General features: G+C 43.8%; 1 protein-coding gene across 6 annotated transcripts in view; it reads left to right on the forward strand.

The window, feature by feature from the left end:
* LOC106562832 (spectrin alpha chain, non-erythrocytic 1) overlaps positions 1-12355 on the forward strand; it is a 74648-nt gene that overhangs the window by 12485 nt on the left and 49808 nt on the right. For 5 of the 6 annotated variants that reach the window (XM_014127862.3, XM_014127864.3, XM_014127865.3 and 2 more), the window contains exon 1: positions 3387-3650. The exons of the other annotated variant lie outside the window; for it this stretch is intronic. In XM_014127862.3, coding sequence (XP_013983337.1) covers positions 3564-3650 — 87 coding nt within the window. In that variant the 5' untranslated portion in view covers positions 3387-3563. Of the gene's footprint in view, positions 1-3386; positions 3651-12355 lie in introns of those variants that run through there. 6 annotated transcript variants of the gene reach the window in all.

Genomic DNA, 12355 nt, shown 5'->3' on the forward strand with positions numbered 1-12355 from the left:
CCACAAGTTCTCAATGGGATTAAGGTCTGGGGAGTTTCCTGGCCATGGACCCAAAATATTGATGTTTTGTTTCCCGAGCCACTTAGTTATCACTTTCGCCTTATGGCAAGGTGCTCCATCATGCTGGAAAAGGCATTGTTCGTCACCAAACTGTTCCAGGATGGTTGGGAGAAGTTGCTCTCGGAGGATGTGTTGGTACCATTCTTTATTCATGGCTGTGTTCTTAGGCAAAATTGTGAGTGAGCCCACTCCCTTGGCTGAGAAGCAACCCCACACATGAATGCTCTCAGGATCCTTTACTGTTGGCATGACACAGGACTGATGGTAGCGCTCACCTTGTCTTCTCCGGACAAGCTTTTTTCCAGATGCCCCAAACAATCGGAAAGGGGATTCATCAGAGAAAATAACTTTACCCCAGTCCTCAGCAGTCCAATTCCTGTACCTTTTGCAGAATATCAGTCTGTCCTTCTTGACACCACGCCATCCTCCAAAAGTCTTCGCCTCACTGTGCGTGTAGATGCACTCACACCTGCCTGCTGCCATTCCTGAGCAAGCTCTGTACTGGTAGTGCCCCGATCCCGCAGCTGAATCAACTTTAGGAGACGGTCCTGGCGCTTGCTGGACTTTCTTGGGTGCCCTGAAGCCTTCTTCACAACAATTGAACCGCTCTCCTTGAAGTTCTTGATGAACTGATAAATGGTTGATTTAGGTGCAATCTTACTGGCAGCAATATCCTTGCCTGTGAAGCCCTTTTTGTGCAAGGCAATGATGACGGCACGTGTTTCCTTGCAGGTAACCATGATTGACAGAGGAAGAACAATGATTCCAAGCACCACCCTCCTTTTGAAGCTTCCAGTCTGTTATTCGAACTCAATCAGCATGACAGATTGATCTCCATCCTTGTCCTCGTCAACACTTACACCTGTGTTAACGAGAGAATCACTGACACGATGTCAGCTGGTCCTTTTGTGGCAGGGCTGAAATGCAGTGGAAATGTTTTTTGGGGATTCAGTTAATTTGCATGGCAAAGAGGGACTTTGCAATTAATTGCAATTCATCTGATCACTCTTCATAACATTCTGGAGTATATGCAAAATGCCATCATGCAAACTGAGACAGCAGACTTCGTGAAAATTAATATTTGTGTCATTCTCTAAACTTTTGGCCACAACTGTACATAGCCTATCGCATATTACGCATGGCAGAAAAACATGAAACTGATTTTCGATGTCTTTGGTACATAATTGGTCTAGCCTATAATCAAAAATGTTTACAAATTTGAGTAAACTCCCTTTTCAGTGTGGACTGTATTGTTATGCATACTGGATGGGCTGGTTACCTTATGCTATGCTCCAAAATGTATATCTGGGAGAGAACCTATTGCCCTAGGTGATGCTGTTGGTTCATTGATTGTGAAGGGAGGCTTATAGGTAGCGTAGCCTACAATTATAGTAAATTTGATTTTGAGTAGCGTAGTAATAGGGATTGAAAAAACATATTTTCATAATTAGGTGGCAATTTACCTTTAGCTAACCAGAATATCTCACCACCATGTGTTTCCATCTCCTCCTCTCTCTCCTTTATTGCTTTCTCGATCATGCAGAGGGGGTCAATAGTTTAGTGAAATGTTTCATTGCAAAAACATGTTACTATTGATGTTCCCGAACAGATTTCACTTGGTTTCCAAAATTAACCACTGGGTAGCTGCAGGAACATGGTTGGAGGGCTCATGGCATATGGAGTTAGGGCGGAATATCACCTGTCATGCAGTGAGAGCATGCTCCTCAAACAGTGGTTGATGCGTGGAGTGAAATAAGTGTATTCATATTTTAGTTCTCAGGTGGTCATATTAAGCACAGCTCCGCTATAAAACCAAAGTATCCTACCAGGCATCATTAAAAAAACGGATCGTCGGGAAAGCGTACAGCAACCATTCGCTATTCGAGTGCATACAGATGCCGTGTATTTTTTCACTGCCGCTCTTCCTGACCATTTGATAATGGGCCATTCTAAATTTAAACAAATTTGACATATTAGTAAAGACGAGATTAAATTGAGAATAGTCTGATGTGTGAAAATAGGATCACTTGATGAGAGAACAGCTGTGAGGCCTGAGGCGAGCTTTTTCTGCGACTTTCTCAACTCCTCAATAGCCTATAGTCACATCATTTAGCCCATATGTTTTGATTTCTAAGGTTTGTATCATTCACAACTAAAGTTGCCAAATAACTGTTAAATATAGTATATGGGACCTGTTTCAAATGATACATTTTATGCTCAGCATAGCCACTTCATATGCACACTCACTCCGGAATGGTAAAAATATCCTTTCTATTTCATTCAGCAAAATTCAGTTATATTCTTCTTACTGTGAAATGTATATCAAATAATGGCACAGGACTTATAAGCATATCTTGTCTGCTAAATGAACAAGCCTACAGCCTATGGCATGGAACATGGCCTACCGTATGTTATCTGGCTAACACATTCTGTTATTCGGAAATACATTTTCTTCATATCATGTTTCTTTAGACCTGACTAAAATAAATAATGGGTGTATTGTGATGTATATTAAATTTATTTATTAGACTTTGATAAATGTAGATGTTCCAAAGGAGCGCATCAGTGCTTGTATGCATGGAGGCCTGGAGATGTTAATTAACGGTCAATTACCATGAGACCGGCAGTCTTTTGCTTGACAGTGAATTCCACTCTTACTTAGTTATACTGTCAGCAGTCTATATGTTCTGTTCAGTTTGTCAATTTTGTGTAGCCGAATGCCATATGAACTGGTTTCAGGTTGCCTTCCCTTTTAATCCTATTAATTATCCCCCCCATACTCGACACACTGAGGAGTCTCCCTTTTCTGGTTGTCATGACAATGCTGTTACCCTGGCCTCTGTCCTGTCAGGCTGCTGGCTGACTGTCCTAACTCACCTTACACTTAGGGCATGCACACTCAACACAAAGCAAATAACGGACACTTTGTCATGTGACTGAATTCATATTCTTCTAATGCATCACAGTTGTCTTCATCATAATGTCAAGTTATGTTAATTGAATGATCTATTTTTGAATGATTGAAAATAACCCATTGATCTGACATGAAACTGTGGCGTATGCTCACTGTTGTTGACTTTAGCCAGCACAGACACCTGTCATCATGACCCAGTTTATTAAAACAAAACTGAAGTTAACGTGTGTCACTACTATGTGTGTTTGCGTGGTGTGTGCATGTTTGTTTTCCTATCAAAAGGGTGTGCTGGGGTGTTCATCGAAGTTTCTAGAATGCTGAGAGTAGTCAGTGGGACTGTTTGAGAGAAAGGAGGCCATGAGGAGAGAGGGCGGGAGGGAGAGGGAAAGACGCAAGGGCTGGGCGTTATCTTGGCTTGCTCCCGACACGGCCGAGCCACTGCAGGGGCAATGCGTCTGTCTGCTCTGCAGAGAGCGGAAGAGTGAGAGAGAGGAGAGAGAGAGAAAAAGAGGCGTTCAGTTTCTCATTCTTCCTTTATCAGTTGAGATTTGTATCTGGAGCCTAGACTGGAGTGACTGCTGCTGGCTTCATGGCCACCATGGAAATCCAAGACCTAGGGCAACAGCGGGAGACAACCCGTCTGCCTAGGGAGACTATGGCCACCACCTCTCCTCAGGTACTGATAGGACATAGCAAAGACGGTTGGACAGAACAAGGCTCTGGATAAGGAGCCTAGAATATCTTGACTCACTGATTATAACTAACGTTGGGTTTCAGTTTGCTGGTTAGCCTATATCCTCTCATTTTGAGAATTTCAATTGAGTAGCTGGATATGGTGGACTGTTAATCTAACTCTGGTCAGTTGATTGGTTTTAGTTTATTTTCATGGTAATTAGTCACTGAATTCCGGCATGCGTTTACTGCATGCGTTGTTTGTGTGTAAGAAAACGTTTATTTTTTTGTGTGGACAGGACTGGGTTAATTTGGTAATTTGATTGGTTTTAACTGGACTCCATGGTAATTGAATCACTGGATTCAGGCCTGTGTACTGCATGCGTTGTGCGGCATGGTAAACCTCCACAGATGTCAATTTTTTTGACACAGTCTTTCCAATGCGTCATTGACTGGATGACAGCCATTTTGATTTAGCCTAATCCAGACATGATTGTTTTGGTAATGTTCCAGAGTAGGCTTTGGGACTTGTATGACTGTTTTGGTAATGTTCCAGAGTAGGCTTTGGGACTTGTATGACGGTTTTGGTAATGTTCCAGAGTAGGCTTTGGGACTTGTATGACGGTTTTGGTAATGTTCCAGAGTAGGCTTTGGGACTTGTATGACTGTTTTGGTAATGTTCCAGAGTAGGCTTTGGGACTTGTATGACGGTTTTGGTAATGTTCCAGAGTAGGCTTTGGGACTTGTATGACTGTTTTGTGAAAAAAAGATTAACAATAGAGCTCAATATTTTGTCATGTAGCCTAATCTCAGTTTTGTAGATAGTTTTAACAGTGGATGGTTGGTTTGCGAATTAACTCAAATCCCCCCTTGGGCATGCTGTCGATCGGCCAGGACTCTGAGGGAGCTGTGAGAGGTTAAGGTTCACTCAAGAGGGAAGGGAACTGAAGCATTGTTGGGCCCATATCCTTTTCCTTTCTGCTGCGCTGCTTTTCCTCTTTGCACATGCATCTGGAATGTGTATCGTTCTATATGATATTAATCACTTTCTGACTGCACCCCTTTTGATTTGAATAACACCTTTCAGACATGTTTGCCCATGGTAAAAGTGGTCATGAAGTTACATTTCATGAAGCATTCAGGAGATAGAGGTGCTCAAAGTTGACCAATTTTGCGTACCCCACCCTTCCATGAGACTTCCAATGTGTTCATCACTGAAAAAGATCAACGGTTGAGTTTGATATCATTTCAAAGCTTACAAACATGGTTGTCAAAGTTTTAATGTCAATCAAAAAATTCAGGGTGTCATTTAAATCATAGAAATAGAATGGACTTAACCCTTCAGAACCCTGCAATGTAGCTGGTTACATAATTTTGACATTTACATTTAGTTGAATCTTCAACATACAATTACTACCAAAAATGGCCGCCGGTCCACCCACCGTCGAATGTCAACTTGACACAGTATTGACACAGCCGGATAAAAAACGTACCCGATTTAATCTGGTTACTACTCCTGCCCAGTAACTAGAATATGCATATAATTATTGGCTTTGGATAGAAAACACCCTAAAGTTTCTAAAACTATTTGAATGGTGTCTGTGAGTATAACAGAACTCATATGGCAGGCCAAAACCTGAGAAGATTCCATGCAGGAAGTGGCCTGTCTGAGAAGTAGTGTTTCATCTTGGCTCTTTTTATTGAAGACTGAGGATCTTTGCAATAACGTGACACTTCCTACGGCTCCCATAGGCTCTCAGAGCCCGGGAAAAAGCTGAACGATATCGAGGCAGGCTCTGGCTGAAACACTTTATCGCTTTTGGCAAGTGGCCGCTCAGAGTACTATGGGCTTAGGCGCGTACCCGAGTCGACCGAATGCTTTCTTTTCTTTTGTCTGTTTACCTAAACGCAGATTCCCGGTCGGAATATTATCGCTTTTTTTATGAGAAAAATTGCATAAAAATTGATTTTAAACAGCGGTTGACATGCTTCGAAGTACGGTAATGGAATATTTAGAATTTTTTTGTCACGAATTGCGCCATGCGCGTCACCCTTATTTACCCTTTCGGATAGTGTCTTGAACGCACGAACAAAACGCCGCTGTTTGGATATAATGATGGATTATTTTGGACCAAACCAACATTTGTTATTGAAGTAGAAGTCCTGGGAGTGCATTCTGATGAAGACAGCAAAGGTAATAACATTTTTCTTATAGTAAATCTGACTTTGATGAGTGCTAAACTTGCTGGGTGTCTAAATAGCTAGCCCTGTGATGCCGGGCTATCTACTGAGAATATTGCAAAATATGCTTTCACTGAAAAGCTATTTTAAAATCGGACATATCGAGTGCATAGAGGAGTTCTGTATCTATAATTCTTAAAATAATTCGTATGTTTTTTGTGAACGTTTATCGTGAGTAATTTAGGAAATTCACCGGCAGTGTTCGGTGGGAATGCTAGTCACATGCTAGTCACATGCTAATGTAAAAAGCTGGTTTTTGATATAAATATGAACTTGATTGAACAAAACATGCATGTCTTGTATAACATAATGTCCTAGGGTTGTCATCTGATGAAGATCATCAAAGGTTAGTGCTACATTTAGCTGTGGTTTGGGTTTATGTGACATTATATGCTAGCTTGAAAAATGGGTGTCTGATTATTTCTGGCTGGGTACTCTGCTGACATAATCTAATGTTTTGCTTTCGTTGTAAAGCCTTTTCGAAATCGGACAGTGTGGTTAGATTAACGAGAGTCTTGTCTTTAAAATGGTGTAAAATAGTCATATTTTAGAAAAATTGAAGGTTTTGCATTTCTAAGGTATTTGAATAACGCGCCACGGGATTACACTGGCTGTTGAGCCTAGCCCATAGAGGTTAAGAAAAAAATGCTTTTCCATGACCTGGTACTAAAGTTTTTCTCACTTGCCAGTGTAAATTTGAACATATAAGGTAGGGATGTCAAAGTGAAACTGTGAAAACAACTTTTTTCTTCTCCTCGGTAGAATCCTTATTTGTTCTCCATCAAATCTAAATTAATACATTTATGCCAGGAAGGCAGCGAGGACTTCGCAGCGCTCAAATGAATTATCTAGGTCGTGGTACTATGCGTGGCAGTAATTCTAATGGAGCAAATCGATACCCCTCGCCTCCCCTCCTTCTCATTCCCTCCCTCCCACCCACTTTTTGCATTCTCTCTCCGTAGAGCGATTTCTCTCTGCATACTTGGGCAGCGATGGGAGCCACACAGGGCTCTAAAAATATCTCTGGCCTCCTCGAATGGAATCTGTGGCATGTCTTTATGAGAAAGACCTGATTTTTAAAATGGTGAGAGGGTGGGAATAGATACGGTATTGTCAAAGCATTGCCGCCGTGGTGGGAATTTGAGACTCTATTTTTATTTTTTTTACCCCTTTTCTCCCCAATTTTGTGATATCCAATTAGTAGTTAGACTTGTCTCATCGCTGCAACTCTCGTACAGATTCGGGAGAGGCGAAGGTCGAGAGTCATGCATCATCCGAAACACTGCTTCTTGACACATTGCTCGCTTAACCCGGAAGCCAGCCGCACCAATGTCTCGGAGGAAACAACGTACATCTGGTGACCGAAGTCAGTGTGCATGCGCCCGACCCGCCACAAGGATTTGCTAGAGCGCGATGGGACAAGAACATCCCGGCCAGCCAAACCCTCCCCGGACCCGGACGATGCTGGGCCAATTGTGCGCCGCCTCATATTGTGCGCCGTCTCCTGGTCGCGGCCGGCTGCGACAAAGCCTGGGATCAAACCCGGGTCTGTAGTGACGCCTCTAGCACTGCAATGCAGTGCCTTAGACTGCTGCGCCACTCGAGAGGCCCAGACATCTCTATAATACAGAGATAATAGCCAAACCTCATTTGGAGACTTGCTCCTTCCATGTCTCCTGTCCTCCATTACTAGGAGAAAGATCATATCACTCTAGACCAGATATAGCTCATTCCACCATCTTGTCCTCACCCCAACCCCTTTTCAGCAAGCTGTTTAAGCCTGCCCGATCATATCTTTTATATAATATGCCTTCATAACATTAGCTATGTCTGAAAAGGTAGTGTGTGTGGTGGTTACTTCAGTGACGAAGAGCTATGGCAAACAGTAACTATGTGAAAATATTTGCTTTTGAGTTAATATTATCAGGAATAGCAAAACAATAGGCTATTCGTTTAGGATAATGCTGATTCCCTTCATTCAGGCACCGGAGTGAATGGCTGCCGTTTTCACGGGCTCCTAACCAATTGTGCTATTTTTATATATTTTTTTCCGTATTCTTTAACTTATTTTGTGTTTCTGGTACCGTCTCTTATGACTGAAAATAGCTTCTGGATATCAGAACAGTGATTACTCACCTCGAACTGGACAAAGATTTCTTTCTTTAATGAGTCTGACGTGAAGGATATGCTGTTGCTCCCGGACCAGGCCCAAATCACCGTCATTTGCATTAAGAAAAGACAGAGATACAGGGGCTGCAACGTGCAATCACTGGAGAATAAACTGGATGAGCTCTGTTCGAGACTATCCTACCAACGGGACATTAAAAACTGTGTTTCACCGAGTCGTGGCTGAAGGACGACACGGATAATATGCAGCAAGACAGAACGGCGACTTCTGGTAAAACTTATTCCACACACACAGACGCGAACAAAGCTCTCCCTCACCCTCCATTTGGCATATCTGACCATAATTCTATCCTCGTGATTCATACTTACAAGCAAAAACTAAAGCAGGAAGTACCAGTGACTCGCTCAATACGGAAGTGGTCAGATGACGCGGATGCTACGCTACAGAACTGTTTTGCTTGCACAGACTGGAGTATGTTCCGGGATTCATCCAATTGCATTGAGGAGTATACCACCTCAGTCACCGGCTTCATCAAGAAGTACATTGACGATGTCGTCCCCACGGTGACCATATGTACACATCCCAACCAGAAGCCATGGATTACAGGCAACATCCGCACTGAGCTAAAGGCTAGAGCTGCCTCTTTCAAGGAGTGGGAGACTAATCCGGACACTTATAAGAAATCCCGCTATGCCCTCAAATGAACCACCAAACAGGCAAAGTGTCAATACACGACTTAGATTGAATCCTACTACACCGGCTCTGATGCTCGTCGGATGTGGCAGGGCTTGCAAACTATTACTGACTACAAAGGGAAACCCAGCTGCGAGATGCCCAGTGACACGAGCCTACCAGAGAGGGTAAATGCCTTTTTTTTTAATGCTCGCTTCCAGGCAAGCAACACTAAAGCATGCATGAGAGCACCAGCTGTTCCGGACGACTGTGTGATCATGCCCTCCGTAGCCGATGTGAGCAAGACCTTTAAACAGGTCAACATTCACAAGGCAGCGGGGCCAGACGGATTACCAGGACGTGTACTCAGAGCATGCACGGACCAACTGGCAAGTGTCTTCACTGACTTTTTCAACCTTTACCTGAGCAAGTCTGTAATACCTACATGTTTCAAGCAGACCACCAAAGTCCCTGTTCCCAAGAACGCCTAACCTGCCTAAATGACTACTGCCCCGAAGCACTCAGGTCGGTAGCCATGAAGGCTGTTCATGGCTCACATCAACACCATAATGCCGGAAACCCTAGACCCACTCTAATTCGCATACTGCACCAACAGATCCACAGATGACTCAATTTCAATCGTACTCCACACTGCCCTTTCCCACCTGGATAAAAGGAACACCTACGTGAGAATGCTGTTCATTGACTACAGCTCAGTGTTCAACACCATAGTGCCCACAAAGCTCATCACTAAGCTAAGGACCCTGGGACTAAAAAACCTCCCTCTGCAACTGGATCCTGGACTTTCTGACGGGCTGCCCCCAGGTGGTAAGGGTAGGCAACAACACATCTGCCACGCTGATCCTCAAAATGGGGGCCCCTCAGGGGTGCGTGCTTAGTCCCCTCCTGTACTCACTGTTCACCCATGACTGCGTGACCAAGCACGACTACAACACCGTCAAGTTTGCTGACAACACAACGGTGGTAGGCCTGATCGATAAGACGGCCTATAGGGAGGAGGTCAGAGACCTGGCAGTGTGGTGTCAGGACAACAACCTCTCCCTCAACGTGAGCAAGACGAAGGAGTTGACCGTGAACTACAGGAAAAGGAGGGCCGAACACGCCCCCATTCACATTGACGGGGCTGTAGTGGAGCAGGTTGAGTTTCAAGTTCCATGGTCATGGTCCAAACACACCAAGACAGTCGTTTAGAGGGCACGAGGAGACGGAAAAGATTTGGCGTGGGTCCCAAGATCCTCAAAGTGCAGCTGCACCATCGAGAGCATTCTGACTGGTTGCATCACCGCTTGGAATGGCAACTGTTTGGCATCCGACCGTAAGGCGCTACATAGGGTATTGCGTACAGCCCAGTACATCACTGGGGCTAAGCTTCCTCCCAGTAAGATCTCTATACTAGGAGGTGTCAATGGAAGGCCAAAAAAATTGTCAGACTACAGTCACCCAAGTCAGACTATTCTCTCTGCTACCGCTCGGCAAGCGGTACCGGAGCGCCAAGTCTAGGTCCAAAAGGCTCCTTAACAGCTTCTACCAGCCCAAGTCATAAGACTGCTGAACAATTAATCAAATTGCCATCTGAAGTATTTGCATTGTTTTTACACTGCTGCTTCTCACTGTTAATATCTATGCATAGTCACTTTACCCCTACCTAAATGTACAAATTACCTCGACTAATCTGTACCCCTGCACATTTACTCGGTACCAGTAAGCCCTGTATATAGCCTCGTTATTGTTATTTCATTGTAACTTTTTTTAATTTTTTTAATTTTTTACTTTAGTTAATTTAGTAAATATTTTCTTAACTCTATTTTCTTAACTGCATTGTTGGTTAAGGGCTTGTAAGAATTTCACTGTAAGGTCTACCTACACCTGTTGTATTCGGCGCATGTGACAAATTAAATTTGATTTGCATTGAAAAACACAAGTTGAATGCACCTCTGCTAAATGACTGAAGGGGAGGACTGAGGGAACGAAGAGGCTTCTAGAGAACCTTGAAACAGCTAAGATTACATAACGCTTCAAGTGTGCCGGCCTGTGCTTGAGTACTGACATAATGTCTTTGTTTTTCAGAAGATGTCTTATGAACTTGGTACTGAAGTGGCAATTTAGCCTAGCTACCAGTGTCAGTATTTAACCCATACTTCTCTCCTGGTATCTAGGCCTATAGTTAGCAAGACGATCCGTCCTTCATGTGGTCTAGTACAATGTGTTTAGTGGCCTCACCACAACAGGATGTGGGTCCACCACCTCAATAAACAGCCTCTGTATGTGTACAGTAGGCCAGTCCTAAACACTGTTAGGTAGAAGTCTTAACCACCATGGAGCGTTTAAAACAAAAAAAAATAATAATTGCTGCTTGCACGGTTTAGAAATCAGGTGGTTGGACTTTGACTAACCTATTGCCATGCGGATGGAGATTGTGCATGGTGTTTCTCAGTCTCCTCCTCTTAACACTAAAATGTTATGTGCTTGTTGGAGAGAGGGCAAGGATTACATAAACAGTGAGCTTCTAGGAAGTCTTCCGCTCTGCTGTTTAGTAGTGGTGTGTGTGTGTGTGTGTGTGTGTGTGTGTGTGTGTGAGGTGGTTGAGGGAGTGAAGGAGGGAAAGTGTCAGAGAGAGGGAGGTGGTAGATGCAGGTGGTTGGAGTTGGTGTTATCTACCATTCACACCATTCGGAGTTGAGTGCTATCTGCTATTGCAGAAGCACTGTGCTAGAGGGCCTTCTGGCGGTCGAAGATAGATACAACCTCCTCCCTCCACAAGTTAATTCATGTAATTTGATAAATACTACCAAATGTATTTTGGTCTGTAATGTAACCATTTACTTGTCACCTGGAACTGCACACAGATTCAATTGGATTTTAAGCCACTCGTCAAGAGGCCAAACTCTGCAGTTTGTGTGATTTCAAGTTTACAACAAAGCAGCGAATTTTACAGATATTGTTGCGTCACTCCTTCTACAATAACTTTGGCGCATTGTGTCAAAGAGCAGCACAGTCTCTCCCAGGAGAGGCCGGTGCCCCAAAGACATGTTCGAAAGGCTGTTTTCTCAATGGTCCAGAGGGCTGTCCCTCAGCACAGTTAGCATACTATTCAAGAAGTGTGTGCATTTATACTCACAGGCAGATATCAGAGCAGAACGGGTCGGGGTCAGCTAAATTCTGGGATGATTTAAGCCGTCAGTGAATTGGGACTGGTGTTAGGGGATGTGGGGGGTATCAACTAGTCGGTTGCTTTTTACAGAAAATGGGCCAATGTAGAGAGGCTAGTAATCAGCTTAGTCAGACAGCCTGACCCTTGTTGTTTTTCACAATCTAGTCAGTTATTTCTGCCATTTCTATGTAGCTGTATTTGTTTCGATGGCAGTGGCCATGTACTCCCAAGAGCTATTCAGAACAATCACCACTTGATTGGTCCCTAAGTTTCCTATGTTAGCGCTGGTGGTGTCTCCTCCGTGGGTTAGCTTAATGGTGTGATGGATGGATAGAGGTTGTTTTGGGAGAAATGGAATCAGGCAACAAACTGGTCTGTTGCGTGTTGAGGAGAGCCAGCCAGCCCAGAAGCCCCTTTGTGGACCAGACCAGGCAGCTTTTCCTGGATCTGCTGAATGGAAAGCCACCATACTGCTGACACCACTAATCCTACTGTT

The sequence above is a fragment of the Salmo salar genome, chromosome 11, assembly GCF_965601325.2.
Source record: "Salmo salar chromosome 11, fSalSal1, whole genome shotgun sequence".
In the NCBI taxonomy this organism is placed as follows: domain Eukaryota; kingdom Metazoa; phylum Chordata; class Actinopteri; order Salmoniformes; family Salmonidae; genus Salmo; species Salmo salar.